Source organism: Coregonus lavaretus, assembly GCF_964263955.1.
Source record: "Coregonus lavaretus genome assembly, chromosome: 20".
Classification (NCBI taxonomy): domain Eukaryota; kingdom Metazoa; phylum Chordata; class Actinopteri; order Salmoniformes; family Salmonidae; genus Coregonus; species Coregonus lavaretus.
The window spans coordinates 30,866,281-30,885,703 of NC_140007.1; the positions used below are offsets into that span (position 1 = coordinate 30,866,281).

Below are 19,423 nucleotides of genomic sequence, written 5' to 3' on the forward strand. Positions count from 1 at the left end.
CCTAGCATCCCTACCCCTAGAATCATAGAGTTGAAGGCATGTCTAACCAGACCCAGATATTTGGCATTGATGGCCCAGGGAGCCTGCTGGCAGTGTTGGCCTCACAGAGGGCCAGCAGCATCAGCGGCACCAGCAGTGAAGGAATCTCGGCTGCAGCCGTGTCCGCCTACGTCAAGTTGGTGTTCCTGGGCCTGATCCTCTGTGTCAGCCTAGCAGGCAACCTGCTGGTGTCTCTGCTGGTCCTCCGAGACCGGGCCCTCCACAAGGCCCCCTACTTCTTCCTGCTGGACCTTTGCCTAGCTGATGTCGTCCGGTCTGCTGCCTGCTTCCCCTTCGTCCTGGTGTCTGTCCACAACAGCTCGGCGTGGACCTACAGCGCCTTCAGCTGCAAACTGGTGGCCTTCCTAGCTGTGCTCTTCTGTTTTCACGCTGCCTTCATGCTGTTCTGTGTGGCTGTGACCCGCTACCTGGCCATCGCCCACCACCGCTTCTACGCCAAACGCATGACGGTCTGGACCTGCGCTGCCATCATCTGCATGGTCTGGACTTTGGCCATTGCCATGGCGTCTCCACCCGTCTTTGACGTGGGGACGTACAAGTTCATTCAAGACGAGGACCAGTGCATTTTCGAGCACCGCTACCTTAACACAAATGACACTCTGGGCTTCATGCTCATGCTGGCCGTCGTGGTCCTGGCCACCCACGGTTTCTACACCAAACTCCTGCTATTTGAATACAAGCACCGCAAGATGAAGCCTGTCCAGCTAGCGCCAGCCATCAGCCAGAACTGGACCTTCCACGGCCCGGGGGCCACAGGTCAGGCAGCGGCCAACTGGATCGCAGGCTTTGGCCAGGGCCCAATGCCCCCCACCCTGCTGGGCATCAGGCAGACTTTGCAGAACCAGCAGCACCGGTGCCTGCTGGGCATGGAGGAGGTCAGATCAGAGAGGAGGCTAGGCAGGATGTTCTACATCATCACCCTGCTCTTCCTGGTGCTCTGGGCTCCCTACATAGTGGCCTGTTTCTGGAGGGTCTTTGTCAAGTCCTGCTCCATCCCTCACAGGTACCTCTCCATCACAGTGTGGATGAGCTTTGCCCAGGCAGGGGTCAACCCTATCTTCTGCCTCCTGCTCAATGAGGACTTGAGGAAAGTGCTGAGGGCCCACCTGCCCACCTACAGCAGGACTAGACAACACCAACAGCTGCACCGCCATGAGCTGTTGGTGTTCACCATCACATGATGCACTACTGTATGGTGTGATGGGGGTGGGATTGGGGTGTTTTGTTTGTATTATACAGAAATGCCTATCTTACCTTTTTTGTAAAGAGAATGTTTATCAGTTGCTACTATTCTTGCAAATGAATTATGACTGTTTCATATGTAATGTACATATTATGTGTGTGGACACATGCAGTATGAGAAGCAGGTTTGTAGTAATACTTGGTAATGAACATTCTCAGTAGATTATCTCATTTAAATGGCCCGAAAATTATGTTAAAACAGATTTTCTTTAGTTCAATGGAGGGGATTGCAACGGTCACTAAAATAGCAAGATATACACTGTGTACAAAACATTAGGAACACCTTCCTAATATTGAGTTGCACCCCCTTTTGCCCTCAGAGCAGCCTCAATTCATCGGGGCATGGACTCTACAAGGTGTCGAAAGTGTTCCACAGGGATGCTGGCCCATGTTGACTCCAATGCTTCCCACAGTTGTGTCAAGTTGGTTGGCTGTCCTTTGGGTGGTGGACCATTCTTGATACACACGGGAATCTGTTGACCATGAAAAAGCAGCGTTGCAGTTCTTGACACACACAAACCGGTGCGCCTGGCACTTACTACCATACCCCGTTCAAAGGCACTTCTATCTTTTGTCACCCTCTAAATGGCACACATACACAATCAAGGCTTTAAAATCCTTCTTTAACCTGTCTCCTCCCCTTCATCTACACTGATTGAAGTGGATATAACAAGTGACATCCATAAGGGATCATAGCTTTCACCTGGTCAGTCTATATCATGGAAAGAGCAGGTGTTCCTAATGTTTTGTACACTCAGTGTAGGTTATGATCAACTGCAGTCCAGATTGGAAATAATCTCATGTGCATTGTAACAGGATCCATATGATTTTGTAGTTTCTTTTCCATTAGGGAATGTTTGAAATTTAGTATTAATTATTTCTGACTTAAATATGTCTGAACATTCCCATGTTCAAGGAGACAGCTTTTCTAAATGCAGAGAACAAAATAATCACACATTCCAACATCAAGAGTGTCATTTTTCATGGTTCCCAGACTGAAGTTAGCAAATCATGTTTGGACATTAAATAACTAACTGAGAAGTGAACTGGGTTTGAAGATTGGGGGCCTAGCATTCTTTTCTAATATATTCTCTTGCACAGCATTTGAAGTGGCAGTTGTTTTTCCACTCACCAATAAAGTCTACTTTTGATGCACATTGATCTGGATTCTGAGTGCTGACTTCAAGTTTCAATGGGACCCATATCCTTAGCAATTAAAGAAAGAAAAACAACTTGAGCTCAACATTCAGAGGGTATAATAAAAATCATTTTGCCAGTTTTACACTCGTAAAAAAAAAAAAAGAACCAATTTATTTACAGAAAGATCTGGACCAAGATGAGTAGCATGCTCAATATACAGTGTAGCTTTGGCAACAATGACATGCTTTACGGAACGTCTGGTCAAATTACATGATTGGAACTCACAATGGGAAGAGTTCCTACAATTCCATCAGTCTATGGCTGTATTCTGATTCTCTACACTTATCCAGAAGTGTGCACTCATTCACTCCCCCTCTTGCATTTAAAAACATTGGATTGGTGGAAGCATGGCTGGAGGGAGTTTCCTCCATATTACTGACACCATGAGGGGGAGCGTACTAGTGTACACTTCAGGAGAAGGGTAGAGAATTAGAATGCAGCCTTTGTAACATATTGCAACCTCAATGAGGGACAGCAGCGCCATCCACCAATGACTGAGGCCTCATACAGTGAGTGACGGGCCTACAGCTTGTAATTGATGCCTTACCAGCCTATTGCAACCCAGTCACAACAAAGCACTTTCCAAACTCTAGTATCATAGGGCAGCGCACAATTAACCCAGCGTCGTCCAGGTTAGGGGAGGGTTTGGCCGGGGGGGCTTTACTTGGCTCATCGCGCTCTAGCAACTCCTTGTGGCGGGCCGGGCGCTTGCAGGCTGACCTCGGTTGTCAGTTTAACAGTGTTTCCTCTGACACATTGGTGCGGCTGGCTTCCGGGTTAAGCGGGCGAGTGTTAAGCGATGAGACAAGATCGAAAAAGGGGGTAAAATACAACAACATGATGCCCCAAACACTAGTTTATGATGAAATAGGGCAAAATATTCACAGACACCATAGCATACATTTAAAATGCCAGAAATAAAGTTGAATTGTCATGATGGCAATTCTGGAACAAAGCAAAATGTATAATTTGTCCTTGCCGAACCCCTAAAACAAGTACCCCCTGCAATTGTCTGTCCCACACTTGCACTCCATGCGCGCTCGCTTTTTGGGTGATCCAGTCACGAGAGGAGCCTTTTTGGGTGATCCAATCACGAGAGGAGCCTTTTTGGGTGATCCAATCATGAGAGGAGCCTTTTTGGGTGATCCAATCATGAGAGGAGCCTTTTTGGGTGATCCAATCATGTGAACATTTTTGGGTGATCCAGTCATGCTGAAATTGGAGTCCATCTTTGTACTCTCCTCATCTATTGGATCAACTAGAAAGAGAATGGAAAACAGACCAAATTATAGATTCTGTGATATCTTGAAACAGGTTGTTCTATGACCTAAATGGGTGGTCCGGAGTCTTATCCCGAGTCCTTTCCATCTGCTCTATATCAGGCATATGAACTCATACTCCATTTTGTACACTCTCGAAAATGCAATTATTTACAGTATTTCCATATCTTTCATTTCAGTGATCTCATGATCTGTGGATATATGATACAGTTGAAGTCGGAAGTTTACATACACCTTAGCCAAATACATTTAAACTCAGTTTTTCACAATTACTGACATTTAATCCTAGTAAAAATTCCCTGTCTTAGGTCAGTTAGGATCACCACTATTTTAAGAATGTGAGATGTCAGAATAATAGTAGAGAGAATGATTTCTTTCAGCTTTTATATATTTCATCACATTCCCAGTGGGTCAGAGGTTTACATACACTCAATTAGTATTTGGTAGCATTGCCTTTAAAATTGTTTAACTTGGGTCAAACATTTTGGGTAGCCTTCCACAAGTTTCCCACAATAAGGTGGGTGAATTTTGGCCCATTCCTCCTGACAGACCTGGTGTAACTGAGTCAGTTTTGAAGGCCTCCTTGCTCGCACACGCTTTTTCAGTTCTGCCCACAAATTTTCTATAGGATTGAGGTCAGGGCTTTGTGATGGCCACTCCAATACCTTGACTAAGCCATTTTGGCACAACTTTGGAAGTATGCTTGGGGTCATTGTCCATTTGGAAGACCCATTTGCGACCAAGCTTTAACTTCCTGACTGATGTCTTGAGATGTTGCTTCAATATATCCATATAATTTTCCTTTTTGGCTTTTTTTATGGCGGTTTTGGAGCAGTGGCTTCTTCCTTGCTGAGCGGCCTTTCAGGTTATGTCGATATAGGACTCGTTTTACTGTGGATATAGATACGTTTGTACCTGTTTCCTCCAGCATCTTCACAAGGTCCTTTGCTGTTGTTCTGGGATTGATTTGCACTTTTCGCACCAAAGTACGTTCATCTCTAAGAGACAGAACGCGTCTCCTTCCTGAGCGGTATGATGGCTGCGTGGTCCCATGGTGTTTATACTTGCATACTATTGTTTGTACAGATGAACGTGGTACCTTCAGGCGTTTGGAAATTGCTCCCAAGGATGAACCAGACTTGTGGAGGTCTACAATTTGTTTTCTGAGGTCTTGGCTGATTTCTTTTGATTTCAAGCAAAGAGGCACTGAGTTTGAAGGTAGGCCTTGAAATACATCCACAGGTACACCTCCAATTGACTCAAATTATGTAAATTAGCCTATCAGAAGCTTCTAAAGCCATGACATCATTTTCTGGAATTTTCCAAACTGTTTAAAGGCACAGTCAACTAAGTGTATGTAAACTTCTGACCCACTGGAATTGTGATACAGTGAATTATAAGTGAAATAATCTGTCTGTAAACAATTGTTGGAAAAATTACTTGTGTCATGCACAAAGTAGATGTCCTAACCGACTTGCCAAAACAATAGTTTGTTAACAAGACATTTGTGGAGTAGTTGAAAAATGAGTTTTAATGACTCCAACCTAAGTGTATGTAAACTTCCGACTTCAAATGTATATCAGATGCAACCTACTCTGCATATTGTAGTCGAAGGTGAGCTCCTCCCCAGCGCTGATACCACGGTTTGAGAAGAAAGCCAGGCGTGGCAGTCGCTCATCCAGGTTGTCAATGAATACGTTATACACCTGCAGGTTAGGGTTGCACTGTGGGATAGAGGTAGGAAAGGAGAAGAGAATGCTATGTCTAATGTTTGAGTGTCCTCAAATAAATAAAAATAAATCGCAGAGAAATTCCAATGTAGCCTATGTACTTGTACCTACAAATGGCAATAAATGGAACTTGAACTACTCACACTGTGGTTGACGAAGTGGGAGACATTTCCATAGTGAGCAGCATCAACGGTGTACTCATCCTCCACATAGTCCAGGTCAAACAGGTACGTTGCACCCTGTCTGTCATAGACCTGACCCCGCCTCTCTGCCTCCTCTGTAGTGATGATCTGGATGGAACACAGCACAGCCAATCACAACAGAGAACAACCATACAATATAACACAGCCAGGATACACCAAGTCCTGCATGATATTAAATCCACTAGTTAATATGTTGATGTTCACTTGTCAAATGTGATAGTTGCTGGTGATAATAGAAACGAAGCACCAAATATGTGGTCCCTATAATCAAAGTTGTGTCTTTCTTACCTCTCCGACATACTCCATGACGAAGGAATGCCTTCTGATACGCTCAGAGGTGCGTACTCCCCACCCCCGCCCGTTGTCTGTTTTGAAGATGCAGAGGGTATGCTGGATCCCTCTCTGTACCACTCTGTTGGGGCAGTCTGGTCCACAGCGACACATATTGTTGCATTCATAGATGGGCTCCCCAGGCTTAACCTTCACCTGCCCACACTCGTTGTAGGCAAAGCCATGTCCCGATATTCCTGAGCAGCAACCACCCACAGGGTTCTCCAAACAGTTGGTGCACTCGCACCCCACTGCCATCGTCGTCATCGAAATGCCCTCACCCACCTAGGAGAGAAAAGCTTTGATTTAAATATACATATTTATATTTGTACTGTATTGCTGATGCATAATACTGCAGGGATAAAGAGGGTGACATCACTACAGTTGAAACATGTCATTGATACAAAGTACTGGTGATATACAAGCCCTTGCACACCTTGTAGTTGTTGATGTAGGTAAAGTTCTTCGGAGGGCCCTCCAGGTCCACACGGTTGCGGACCAGGATGCGTTTGTTGAGGCCTCCGACACTGTTGATCTGGGCCTCCCACCTCTGCAGGCTCTGCCTATGCCTGGCCCTCTGCTCCAGGTAAGAGGACAGCTCTGTTTCAAACCGGTTGGGGACTACAGTCTTTTTCTGTCTCTGCAGTTCCAGGAAGACATCGTCCCAGAACTGACGTAGGAGCTCCACACACCGCAGGTTTTTCCTCGGTTCCCAGGTGTTCATGTGATCTGGGTAACCCTTCCATTTAACCAGGTAGAACTCTTGCTCCTAGGAAGAAAAACAGCAGTTGAAAGGAGTCATACTGAACTCTGGCGCCCCTATGGCAAGGTAGACATCGCCTAAGATCACTTTATTCGTCCAATTGTACACAAGGTCCAACGGAAATGTGACTTCTGCTTTATCCCAACCCCTCTGAAAGACACACATACACATACAGGTTGGAGGTTGGAGCAGTTCTCTCTCTCTCTCTCTCTCAAGTACAGATGGATGCTTTCAGTAACAGCACCACATCAGTTAAGAACTGAAAAGAACAAGTTCATGTTGCCTGTGATGTCAGTCAGAGTATAGCACTGCAAGTTAGATCAATCAATGCTGGATCAATTTAATATCTAGCTACCAAAAATCTATCCAAAGTTTAGCTAGAACTTGTTCTAACCTTTGGTACTCCTGTGGCATTGGCTGTCTTCCTACCAGGAACAAGTGTCCTCTTGTAGTCACATAGGTACTCCACTTCGAAGTCGTGCATTTGTCTCCTGTTGACCCCCAGATCCAAGCACACAATCCCTTCATGACGACAGAGTGTCTGCAACTGGCTCGTTGTCACTTTACATACAACTTGGCACCCTGCTGTGAGTGACAAGCCAGTAAGCTAATGTTACACAAAGAACACAACAGTGGTTGCTTCGATCAACAACTATCATGACTTAATTTAGTTATCAACATGTTTTCATTCTGTATGTGTATAACATTAACTAGCTAGCTTATAACTAGCTATTTAAATGTGATAGTAGATTTATTCACTATTGTTTATCAATGAAAATCAAACAATCAGCATGGCATAGCTACGACCATTGATTGCGAAATAGCTAGCTGGCTAAATTCGACAAATATCTCATAAGCTGTGCTGCATCAACATTTCGCTAATCAACTCCGGGATATATGGTATTTTTAAAAAACGTTATTATTATAGAACCGCTGTTGTTACCTAAGGAAAGTAACAAAATCCAACTTTTTCTCTAGAATTAGTTACCTTACCTTTTAAATATTCCGCCATGTTTACTCCACCGCCAAAATCCCAGGAAGTCTCGCTAGCCAATGGTTGGATCCGATTTTAGAATGACAGGCTGCCCAAATGACCAATAGACTTCTAGCTCACGTGTGGAAAAACAAAAACATTTACACTTTGCTACAGAGAGCAATACTAATGGCGTCTTTTTGTAGGTACAAACTCTGCCATGGTTCGTTGGACAAAGCCTATAGGAAAATTTAGTTTTTGTAGGGTTTTAGGATAAACGCGGAAAATAAGGTCTGTGGTAAACACAGGCTTAGAGCATATACGTTTTGTTCTATGAGATCATCTTAATCAGCGAACCTCATTTTTTTGTGAATTTTGAAGCATTTATGTAATCAGAAAAAGCACAAAGGCGTCATGATTCATCAAGGTCATGTTAACTGATATTATCTAATAGAACACAACTTATAAGATCTCCTAAACCTGTGTTAACCTCACATCTTATTTTCGGCGTTCATCCCAAAACCCTATTCTTTCCCGATTCATTTTCCCCATTGTAATGGCTGAACGATCCAGAGGTAACTAATTTCCTTTTTTTTTTTAGGACTACAAGCCTGCTAGCTCTATTGTAACACTGGCAATCAAACAAAACAATCAACTCTATTTGGCTACTTTATTCAGTATGTGCATATCATAAATATATTAAAGTTATTTGCAACCATGATGTTCAATGACACACACAGGCACATACAAACACACAAAAACTCACAAACACACAATGTTTTCTTTGAGGTCCCATCAAGTCTTAAACATTTTTATACAGGAGTTATTCCAATATGTCAGTACTGATTTCTATGATGGGTTCTTGATACAATGCTATGCACATGAAGGAAAATGGGCAACTCCAGAGGAACAAGGCTGTCATTTAATACTACTGTATATTCAGTTTTGATGTATTACTGCTTTACAATAAGTAGTTAGCTCTATTACAGGTCCTAATCTTGACACATGCAAGCCTCTCAGGACCCTCAGTGAGGAGCAGTGCTCCCTTTACGTTGAAAACCTAGGCAGGGATTCAATTAGATCGCACTTTGTCGGCTATATTTAATGGCAATGTTCCCGCGTTCGCGGAAACCGCACTCACGGTAACAACTAAATCCCAGCCTTAAAAACACAGATACCCCTTCCCTGCCCCTTGTATTTAGCATTCTAGTGATTGGATGGTTCAAAGTGGTAGTTGCTTATTTTTTTGTAGTGCATGGAAGGAAGCTTTTGATTGGTTGGTCACTTCTGCTCCCGCCTCCAGATGATGACCATACCAGTGGAGTCTGCAGAAGCCAGTAAGCTCTCGTCACAGTTGAAGCTGACGTCCAGCACTGGGCCACCGTGACCCTGCAGTTTGTTGACTATGGCCTTAGTGTTGCGCTCCACATCGAAGAAGTAGACACAGGCATCCTCACTGCCAGTCACTGGGATATAGAGTGGAGAAAAGGGGTGGAAAAGGAGGAGAAAAACAGGGAAGAGGGACAAGAGAGAATACTTGTGAGAACCGACCTGTTATAACCAATGTTCCCTCTAAACTGCGCGCCGGGTAGGCGAACTGTTGCCATTTTGAACCATTTCATGTGTCTGAAGGTACAAACTCTGCCTTCCAGGCGGGCCCAGAGAGCAAATAAAGTGCACTATAGGCCTACCGCTGGCCAATCGGATGGCTCAGATTATTGTGTCTGCAGTACCGTAGCAGGCATAAAAGAAAGCTACAGCAAAGTTGATACTGTGAGATTTCAAAACGTTAAAAACCATGACTAGAGAGACGGTCAACAAATACAGCAAAGAGCTGCTGTTTTTATGTGTGAGTTCATGTTTAAGTTCTTACTCAGCACTGTCAACACTTTGTATTCAACACTTCTATAAGCCATAAAATGCGCGTTCTACCTATTTCCATTCAGCGTTACAACAAGCAGTGCAGCAGTAATGAATGAGTAGGAAAATGTATCTATAGGCTTGCGTTGTTGTTATTATTAGCGGCTTGGGTCTTTTTTAATATTGAGGAATAGTTCACTTTCTCTGTTCATGGGAGTAACAACATGAATTTGTGCATGAGGCAGAAATAATGCGGTGTAACTCGAATTTCCTCATCAGCTGGAAGACGGTGTCCCTTTTTGGTCAGTGTCAGTAGAGGAAAGGGAGAGCGGAGGGATGTTGAGAGGTGGACCCTCAGTCTGCTGAGACTGACCATCAGATGCAAGCACCACCAGCCCAGTAAAATACAAATAAAAAGCAAATTATTTAAATGTATGCTCGTTCAGCTGTGCCTCACAAGTAATACAACAACGGATATAAATGTATTACCGTTGTGATCATATAGACTACCTTAAATTTAAAAATAAAAACGTCCCGAACAACAATGCATTAGCCACTTTCAATGCAACATACCAAAACAAAACGAACTATGCAAGACATTTTGTTGTAGGCAGAATGCATCGGAGTAGGATTCTATTGCATTAACACGCACTACGCAGCCCGTACTCTACACAGACTGGTGCGGCATAAACAATCAGAGCTGCAATAGGCCTATATGCAAATAGACCATTGACATATATGGCTCTGTGCCATTTACTTTGAACTGGACTGTGTTCACAGGTCTCAGTTGTAAATGAGAAATTGTTCTCAACTGGCTTACCTGGTTAAATAAAGGTGAAATAAAATTAAAAATAAAACAGCATGAGCCGTCATGAGTAGATGTGCTTGTTTTGAGATCAACGCAAGAGCTACATGTAGCCACGTGTTCACATTTTGTTAATATCCTTTGCTAGTTAGTGAATTATTAGCCCAGTTATAGATAGTGATTGCTTCAAGAGCACAAAACTTGTACATTTCTAGGCATCTTTGAAAAGCGAGTCAGGTAAAGAGCTTTTTTTTTGTCTTAAAGGGGCAGTGTTGTATTTTGAGACAGGCTTGAATAAGCTAAGTAGCCAATAGGCAGAGGGTAGCATAATTTGTCTGATTCTCTGTAATAATGGTATGGGAATAATAATGCATTTTATTTTGTAAAGTGCTTTCTTGCATCAAACAACAACATTTTCAGTCACCTCCTTGTCTGAAGGACAAGTGGATAAACAGGTTAATGTCAAGCCCTGCATGTTTTTTTTTCAAAAGTCTCATGGAATGTAGGCCTACATTGAACACCACACATTGGCTGCTACTGTAGTCTGAATGATAGAACAGCTATTTCCATGTTAAAATGTTATGGGATGCATTTTCTCCATTGTTTTGGATGGTAGGCCACTCTGGTAGGTGTACATTATGATCAAATAGCCACAGTAACCTACACCTACCACTTAAAACTGTAACTTAAAGCCGGTACAGCCTCAGTGGTCACAGTAAACGCATGCTGGAAGTTTTTACAACGTTCAAGTTTGCGCTCAGCAGACCTGAAATTTTCTAAGTGCCGAAAATAATTAGAGGGAACATTGGTTATAACTGATTGCATTGACCTGCTATAACTGAGTGAAGATGGTTATATACAGTAACTACTCTATGACTTCAGTGAGTTGATGTACTGGCAACCAGTACACAATCAAGGTTCCTAAGTGTGGTGCACTTTTGTTTATAACATCTATAGCAGATATAGTGAAAGTCAGAGTAAGGCTGTGAGGCTCATACCAATACAGGCGCCCTGTCTGAAGGACATGAGAGGGCAGAAGATGCTGTGGAGGGGCTGGGAGCCGTGCTTGATGGGGAAGCTCCTCTTCAGCTGCAGAGTGCCTTCATTATCCACCACTCTATAAAGACGAGAGGAACAGAGACCCAGTCAAACTCAACTCAGCATGCAGTGTGCAGAGTGGATCATGCCTTCCTTGTTCAATCAACAGCACACAGTACAAGACTGATATAACATACACAAATTCCAGTGCACGACACAGTAGTTAATCAAGATATACTGAACAAAAATATAAACGCAACATGTAAATTGTTGGTCTCATGTTTCATGAGCTGAAATAAAATTCAATGCGCACAAAAAGCTTATTACTCTCAAATTGTGAAGAGATTTGTTTACATCCCTGTTAGTGAGCATTTCTCCTTTGCCAAGATAATCCATCCACCTGACAGGTGTGGCATAGCAAGAAGCTGATTAAACAGCATGATCATTACACAGGTGCCCCTTGTGCTAGGGACAATAAAAGGCCACTAAAATGTGCAGTTTTGTCATACAAACACAATGCCACAGAAGTCTCAAGTTGAGGGAGCGTGGAATTGGCATGCTGACTGCAGGAATGTCCAAAAGACTTGTTGCCAGAGAATGTAATGTTCATTTCTCTACCATAAGCCGCCTCCAACGTCGTTTTAGAGAATTTGGCAATACATCCGACCGGCCTCACAACCGCAGACCACATGTAACCAAGCCTTCCCAGGACCTCCACATCCGGCTTCTTCACCTGCGGGATCGTCTGACCAGCCACCCGGACTGCTGATGAAACTGAGGAGTATTTCTGTCTGTAATAAAGCCATTTTGTGGGGGAAAACTTATTCTGATTGGCTGGGCCTGGCTCCCCAGTGGGTGGGCCTATGCCCTCCCAGGCCTACCCATGGCTGTGCCCCTGCCCAGGCATGTGAAATCCATAGATAGGGACCTAATTTATTTATTTCAATTGACTGATTTCCTTATATGAACTGTTACTCAGTAAAATGGTTGAAATTGTTGGATGTGGCGTTTATATTTTTGTTCAGTATATGTATAAGCATTTTGAGCTTTATGGAGCAGCAGTCGCTCTCTTGCTCTCTCCGACGCGTACCTGTAGAGTAGCAGTTTGTTGACACAGGCATTGATCAACAGGGAGGGGTCTCGAGCCTCTCTGCTGATCCAGGAGCGGGCAGATATGCTGCAGATCGGGCTGCCCTCACTCACAACAAGCCGCTTGGCTTTGGTCAGCTTCCCTGTGGGTTGAAATTCAGAGTTGTCACACACAACACTTGTCTGTCCCATACTTGTGGCCTAGCACTTTGGGATTGTGATAAAGCACTTCATTAATACAATTAATTATTATGAATTATTCATAAGAAGTAGGGATGTTTTTTCTCAGTGTACCTGTGGCCATGTCAAACAGGAAGGAGAAGATGCTGCCCCTGTCATCCCCGGCCCACAGGATCCTCCCAGGGGCATCAAAGGACATAGACAGTACCCGTCCCGTCAGCTTACTGGAACCCCCCTTCACCTTCTTCCCAGTGGAGATGTTCACCACCTGCAGGAGGTGCTTACTGTTCCCTACCTGCAGGGCAGGACAGAACAGAGGTCAGGGGGTCAGGGTGAACATTGGTAAAGGTCAGGAAAGCTGTAAGGAAGAGAGTTTGGTCATTGTAGGGACAGCTAGCATACCACTTAGAATAAAGCGATGTATTGGCCCTGGCCATGCATTATAAGTGATATGCTAGTGTGGATATTGTATGGGTATGAGTTAGTAACTTTGTCTGAGATTCTACTATGACTCACCACTGTCAGGTTGTTGTTCATGGGCTGGAAGGTGCAACAAAGCAGTTCGCTTGACTCCGGGTCTCTGACCTCACGGATACACCTCCCATCCTCCGTGTTCCAAATACGCAGCGTTCCGTCCTTTGATGTCGACACGATGACGTCATTGCTAAGGGACCAAGCAAAGTCGGTGACGGGACCTGCATGACCCTTCAGTACAACCTTCACGCTGGGCGGGGACGGGGACAGGATCATGATGGACAGGGTGCCGTCCAATGAGCAGCAGGCTAGGAGGTGCTTGTCATCGTTAGCAAACTGCAGCCGTGGAACTAGAGAGGAGGGAACCCGACAAAACATGAGAAGACACAGAAATACTCACTCCTTGCACTGATCTTTCCATCACATACTGTACTTTCCACTCACCTGCAGAGTCCACATGTTGGTCGAATATGTGGTGCATGCCAGCAAAAGCATAGTTCTCGCTCAGAGTGGTGTCCCCGGCCATGGCACGGCTAGCTTCTGCCACAGAGGTTGGCACCAAGGCACCTGGGGGCCTGTAGGCACAAACAAACCCACATTTCTAATCAGGGAGATTCATTTATTACAAATTGGAAATTCTGTGCTAATAAAAAGATCAAACAATGCAGTGTTTCAAAAGCAGAGACTAAAAGATGAATGAGGTCAGTAGGGTTGAGTGAGGGGTTTCTTGGGTTACCTCTCATCATAGACTGCCCTGTTCATCTGGGCCTGTAGCTGGTAGGAGCCTCTGCTCACAGATCGACGGTGCCCACGAGCCCCCTGAGCACGGGGGTCCTCCTCAAAATCCTGTCCAGAAAGAGGGAAGGAGAAATAGGGAGATAGAAAACCATAAGTAGTGAGTGCAAGTGAGGGACTTGCAGTCCATATAAAAAACAAATAATCTTAGCCAGAGACAAAAGTAGGCCTACAGTGCCTTGCAAAAGTATTCATCCCCCTTGGCGTTTTTCCAATTTTGTTGCATTACAACCTGTAATTTAAATTGATTTTTATTTGGATTTCATGTAAGGGACATACACAAAATAGTCCAAATTGGTGAAGTGAAATGAAAAAATTTACTTTTTTCAAAAAATTCTAAAAAATAAATAACGGAAAAGTGGTAAGTGCATATGTATTCACCCCTTTTGCTATGAAGCCCCTAAATAAGATTTGGTGCAACCAATTACCTTCAGAAGTCACATAATTAGTTAAATAAAGTCCACCTGTGTGCAATATAAGTATCACATGATCTGTCACTTGATCTCAGTATATATACACCTGTTCTGAAAGGCCCCAGAGTCTGCAACACCACTAAGCAAGGGGCACCACCAAGCAAGCGGCACCATGAACACCAAGGAGCTCTCCAAACAGGTCAGGGTTGGGTTATAAAAAAATAGCAGAAACATTGAACATCCCACGGAGCACCATTAAATCCATTTTTAAAAAAATTAAAGAATATGGTACCGCAACAAACCTGCTAAAGGAGGGCATTAATCAGAGAGGCAACAAACAGACCAAAGATGACCCTGAAGGAGCTGCAAAGCTCCACAGCGGAGATTGGAGTATCTGTCCATAAGACCACTTTAAGCCGTACACTCCACAGAGCTGGGCTTTACGGAACGGTGGCCAGAAAAAAGCCATTACTTATAGAAAAAAATAAGCAAGTCTTTGGTGTTCGCCAAAAGGCATGTGGGAGACTCCCCAAACATATGGAAGAAGGCACTCTGGTCAGATGAGACTAAAATTGAGCTTTTTGGCCATCAAGGAAAACGATATGTCTGGTGCAAACCCAACACCTCTCATCACCCTGAGAACACCATCCCCACAGTGAAGCATGGTGGTGGTAGCATCATGCTGTGGGGATGTTTTTCATCGGCAGGGACTGGGAAACTGGTCAGAATTGAAGGAATGATGGATAGCGCTAAATACAGGGAAATTCTTGAGGGAAACCTGTTTCAGACTTCCAGAGATCTGAGACTGGGACGGAGGTTCACCTTCCAGCAGGACAATGACCCTAAGCATACTGTTATAGCAACACTCAAGTGGTTTAAGGGGAAACATTTAAATGTCTTGTAATGGCCTAGTCAAAGCCCAGACCTCAATCCAATTGAGAATCTGTGGTGTGACTTAAAGATTGCTGTACACCAGTGGAACACATCCAACTTGAAGGAGCTGCAAGTTTTGCCTTGAAGAATGGGCAAAAATCCCAGTGAGTAGATGTGCCAAGCTTATAGAGACATACCCCAAGAGACTTGCAACTGTAATGGCTGCAAAAGGTGGCTCTACAAAGTATTGACTTTGGGGGGGTGAATAGTTATGCACGCTCAAGTTCACTTTTTTTGTCTTATTTCTTGTTTGTTTCGCACACAAAAAATATTTTGCATCTTCAAAGTGGTAGGCATGTTGTGTAAATCAAATAATACAAACCCCCCAAAAATCAATTTTAATCCCAGGTTGTAAGGCAACAAAATAGGAAAAATGCCAAGGGGGGTGAATACTTTCGCAAGCCACTGTATATGAACTCACCACCTCTTTGAAATCAATCTATTCCTCCCAACTAAAGTGATCAGTTTAGTGTGCCTACTACGCATCCTTATTAGTGTCAGTAATACCATCTGTCTGCCTCCAACCATCTCAATTGACCTGTGTATTGACAGTAGCCTATTCTCTTTGTCTGTCTATATGTCTCTCCCTTTCCCTCTGCTCCTTCCACTCAGTCTCGGAGTCTAACCTTCCCCTCAGTCTCTGAGTCTAACCTCCATGCGGTCCAATGTGGTGCGGGAGCTGCGCACACTGCTGGCCCTGAAGCTGCTCTGCTCAGACAGGGGCCCGTAGCGCAGGGCCAGCAGCTGGCTGCGCAGCCTCAGGTAATGCCTGCGCAGCCCCGGCTCAAAGCCACACTTGGCGTTCTCCCTGAGTAGCTGGCTGCGCCGGCGGATGTATTGCGTGCGGAACTGTGGGAACGTAGGCGTGCGGTATGCATTGTACCTGTGGAAGGGATCGAGGGGAAGTGATAGAGAGAGAGAGAGACAAACAGTTCCTTATATTGTTTTGCTTGCACTGCGGACTGCTGTATAAACTCAATATAACATGGAGTCATTCATTATCCAAGTATCACTTTTCACTAATACAAACATGCTGACAGCAGTTTCATTACAATCAAGGTGCTTGGCTAGCCTGGTTTAACCAGACTCACTTCTGCACTCACCATTGTTTCAGCAGTGGTCAGTCTGGTTTATCCAGGCTAGCCATAGACCGCAATCAATGTAAGATGTGTATCAGTAAACTTATTTGTATCAGTACTGTGAGGCCATCAGGCAATGCCATGCCACCAGTTTATTGAATGAGACTTACCTTGCGTCCACTGCCAACACCTGCTGCCAAACTGCAGCCATTCCACAAACAGTCAAGGTAGAGAGGATGCCACGGCCAGGGCAGATGTCAGATCTCTATAAACATATAAACAACATAACTATATAATGGTAGGGGAGTAGGCTACATGATGGCTAATTCAATTTAGCCTATAGAGTCCAGACAGTCGTGTTATTGGCTGGTACAGAACACTGCCAGCTAGATCGACATTAATCACGTGATTAATGTGGCAAAGAAAGCCAGTGGCTAAAAAAGCCTGCATTGGGCAGTGTAATGTGTTCAGAGGGTAACTAGTTACTCCGTCATTGTCGGCTAGCAACAGACGCCATCATCCGAGATGGAGCCTGCAAGCTTTGACAGTGAGAAAGCAAACGGCGTTAGCTAGCAAGCTAGCAACCTTGCTAGCCATGTCTGATAACTGGACGCCCAGCCCTCAAATGTTACTTAGCAAACGGATTTTGTTTAGTTCTCCAAATGCAATTCAAACCACGTCCTTTTCCATTACGTGTGTAAATAATGACGTTGAAGAAAACCTCAGCAACAGCTCACCTTCCTTCCTTAGCTTTCCGCCATCGTTGTCAATGGTCGGACTGTCAAATCATGTGACACCATTGATCCTGCCCACGTGCGCAGCTACGCTGATTTGTACAACACATGGTTGACGCAGTGTAATGTGCAAACCTAATCAATATGATTTATAAATCAAATAATATGTACGTACACCAAAAATGTACGCAGAGTTTGTACAGTCTTTAATGAGCCAGGAAACTATGGCAACTAGGCGTGTTCCCAAAGACATACACTGTCCCTGATAATGATAAACAACGACAATAAAATGTTGCAATGTAATGACGCTCTGTTGGAAACAACCGAGTCAATGTTCACTCATATTAATAATTTCATGAAACATGATTGAGGACATCAACTGCCTGGTTTGAATGTAATTGCACAATTTAGAAAATTTTAGAAATCACATTTGGAAATAAAAGAAAATATTAGGCAATCATCAGCTTTGAAAATTTATTGCAAGATAGGCAAGAGAGATTATGCCAACTCATCCCTTACACAACTCACCACGCACGCACACGCACATGCACGCAGGTACACACACACACACACACACACACACACAGTCAATGATGAAAACTCTTTCTTGTTGTTGAACTTGAGAACAATGAGACACTACAGCGCATTCTCCATACAATGATGGGATTATGAGTTTGGGTCGCACGCTCAGACGTTTCGCCTGAGCTCAGCAATGGCCCGCAGGACCGTGTCCCTTTCGCCCAGCTGACGGGGCTTTTTGCTTGTTCGCCGCGCTCTTTCCCGAAGGGGCCCCGGTGACGGGAGCATTCAGGAGCCGGAGCCATAAATGAGCGTGTTGGACGCCACATAAACACTGAGTTTTGTAAAAGACACAGACTTTGGAGCGCAGCCAAAATGCCAGGAACCAAAGGTATTATTTGTAAAGTTAACTTTTATGATTTGGTTAGCCTATATGTTTTTTATTAAAGCCTTATATATATATATATATATAATATAATATAATATAATATAATGCTTTTCTCTAAGTAGTGTATAATGTAGTGAATTTATGCCTATGCTAAACTGTATGAGTGTTTTATTCTATTCAGCTAAAAGCTGAATTTGGGACTATCCATCTAGTTCAAGTGTTATTTGCTCCCAGTCTCCTCTACAGTCATACATTGACTATATGAACATTACAGTGGAGGCTGCTGAGGGGAGGACGGCTCACAATAATGGCTGGAACGGACCAAATGGAATGGCATCAAACACATGGAAACCATGTGTTTGTTTTATTTGATACCATTCCACCAATTCCACACCAGCCATTACCACGAGCCCATCCTCCCCAATTAAGGTGCCACCAACCTCCTGTAGAACGGAAAATAAAATGCACCATCCCTTTTCCTGGATCATGGGGAGTTATTTTTTAAAAGTAAATCAACATTCTTTCATCATTTGTAGGTAACAAATCTGACAAGAAATCAGCTACCAAGGTAAGAACAATAAACCAAATTCTCATTCATTGTAAATGAAAACATTCAAGTTTGTGTTTGTCTAAATTGTATTTCCCCCCAAATAATCTCCTCAGCAACCTCAGAGTCCTAAGGAGCAACCGAAGAAAGCTGATCAGAAAGGAGATGATAACAAAAAGCAAGGAGGTAAGCATTAGACTAATCTAGGATTGAGGGTAGGAGGATGATGGTCTTAAACAGCCTCATGTACATGAGTTGTCATTTTCTAAGTTTAAATCAACTCAATCTAGTCCTTGCTCTCCAAATGATTGAGACCAAGTCAATTACAGTTGGCTATTTCTTCCCCCCCAATGCTATGTGAGAAGCAGGGTCTCTGTCTACTTTGCATGCTGTGTGTCTGCATTGAAGGTATCTTTCTGTGTTCTGTCCCCTCGCAGGACAGCCAAAGGGAGAGAAGCAATAATTTCCAGACATTTGTGAAGATGGCTCTGGAGACTCTGCTGGGATCCTGCCATCACAAGAATGGGGATCCTCGGGGTAGGCAAGGCTGAAGAGCAGCCTCCCATCCTCTCCCCACCTCCTTGGACCTGCAGACAGGTCATCGCTACACAACTGCGCTCACCTGTTCTCACAAGGGCAGAAAGTGTCCCAGATTTCCATCCATCAGTGATCCACTGTGTGCCCTTTCTTCCCACCCTGTTTCCCCTCCCTCATTGTCTGCTCTGGATTGTAGGACGCTTGGAAATGGATGGTCACGAGGTCAAACCAAGCCAATGCTCTGAGCTTCC

The 19,423-nt window shown here is 44.1% G+C and overlaps 3 protein-coding genes and 1 long non-coding RNA gene across 6 annotated transcripts; 2 read left to right on the forward strand and 2 right to left on the reverse strand.

Annotated features, from left to right (window-relative positions):
• Positions 1-38: 38 nt before the first annotated feature.
• Positions 39-1,241, forward strand: LOC311147664 (putative G-protein coupled receptor 173; the record flags this gene model as incomplete). Its single annotated transcript, XM_084184413.1, has 1 exon — positions 39-1,241. One exon carries the CDS (start codon positions 39-41, stop codon positions 1,239-1,241), a length of 1,203 nt encoding a protein of 400 aa, XP_084040539.1.
• Positions 1,242-2,537: 1,296 nt separating this feature from the next.
• Positions 2,538-7,836, reverse strand: LOC311147847 (histone-lysine N-methyltransferase SUV39H1-like). Of its 3 annotated transcripts, none has more exons than XM_084184655.1 (7): positions 7,802-7,836; positions 7,203-7,393; positions 6,482-6,814; positions 6,004-6,330; positions 5,656-5,802; positions 5,377-5,506; positions 2,538-3,760 (listed from the first exon to the last, which is right to left on the reverse strand). In XM_084184655.1, the coding sequence occupies exons 1-7, from the start codon at positions 7,818-7,820 to the stop codon at positions 3,489-3,491; spliced, it is 1,419 nt and encodes a 472-aa protein (XP_084040781.1). In that variant the 5' UTR covers positions 7,821-7,836; the 3' UTR covers positions 2,538-3,488. The 3 variants fall into 3 exon arrangements, with proteins under 3 accessions (XP_084040781.1, XP_084040782.1, XP_084040783.1); XM_084184656.1 differs by having other exon boundaries at positions 7,238-7,393; positions 7,802-7,835; XM_084184657.1 differs by having other exon boundaries at positions 6,482-7,067; positions 7,802-7,829.
• A 601-nt stretch (positions 7,837-8,437) lies between these two features.
• On the reverse strand, positions 8,438-17,242 carry LOC311147934 (WD repeat-containing protein 13-like). The gene is made up of 10 exons (XM_084184782.1): positions 17,185-17,242; positions 16,618-16,712; positions 16,020-16,251; positions 13,964-14,073; positions 13,672-13,802; positions 13,270-13,577; positions 12,868-13,048; positions 12,575-12,716; positions 11,445-11,563; positions 8,438-9,247 (listed from the first exon to the last, which is right to left on the reverse strand). Exons 2-10 carry the CDS (start codon positions 16,656-16,658, stop codon positions 9,063-9,065), a joined length of 1,449 nt encoding a protein of 482 aa, XP_084040908.1. The 5' UTR covers positions 16,659-16,712; positions 17,185-17,242; the 3' UTR covers positions 8,438-9,062.
• A 784-nt stretch (positions 17,243-18,026) lies between these two features.
• LOC311147438 lies at positions 18,027-18,814 on the forward strand. Its single transcript, XR_014614790.1, has 3 exons — positions 18,027-18,091; positions 18,625-18,656; positions 18,752-18,814. It is a non-coding gene; the product is annotated as an uncharacterized lncRNA (long non-coding RNA).
• Positions 18,815-19,423: the final 609 nt, after the last annotated feature.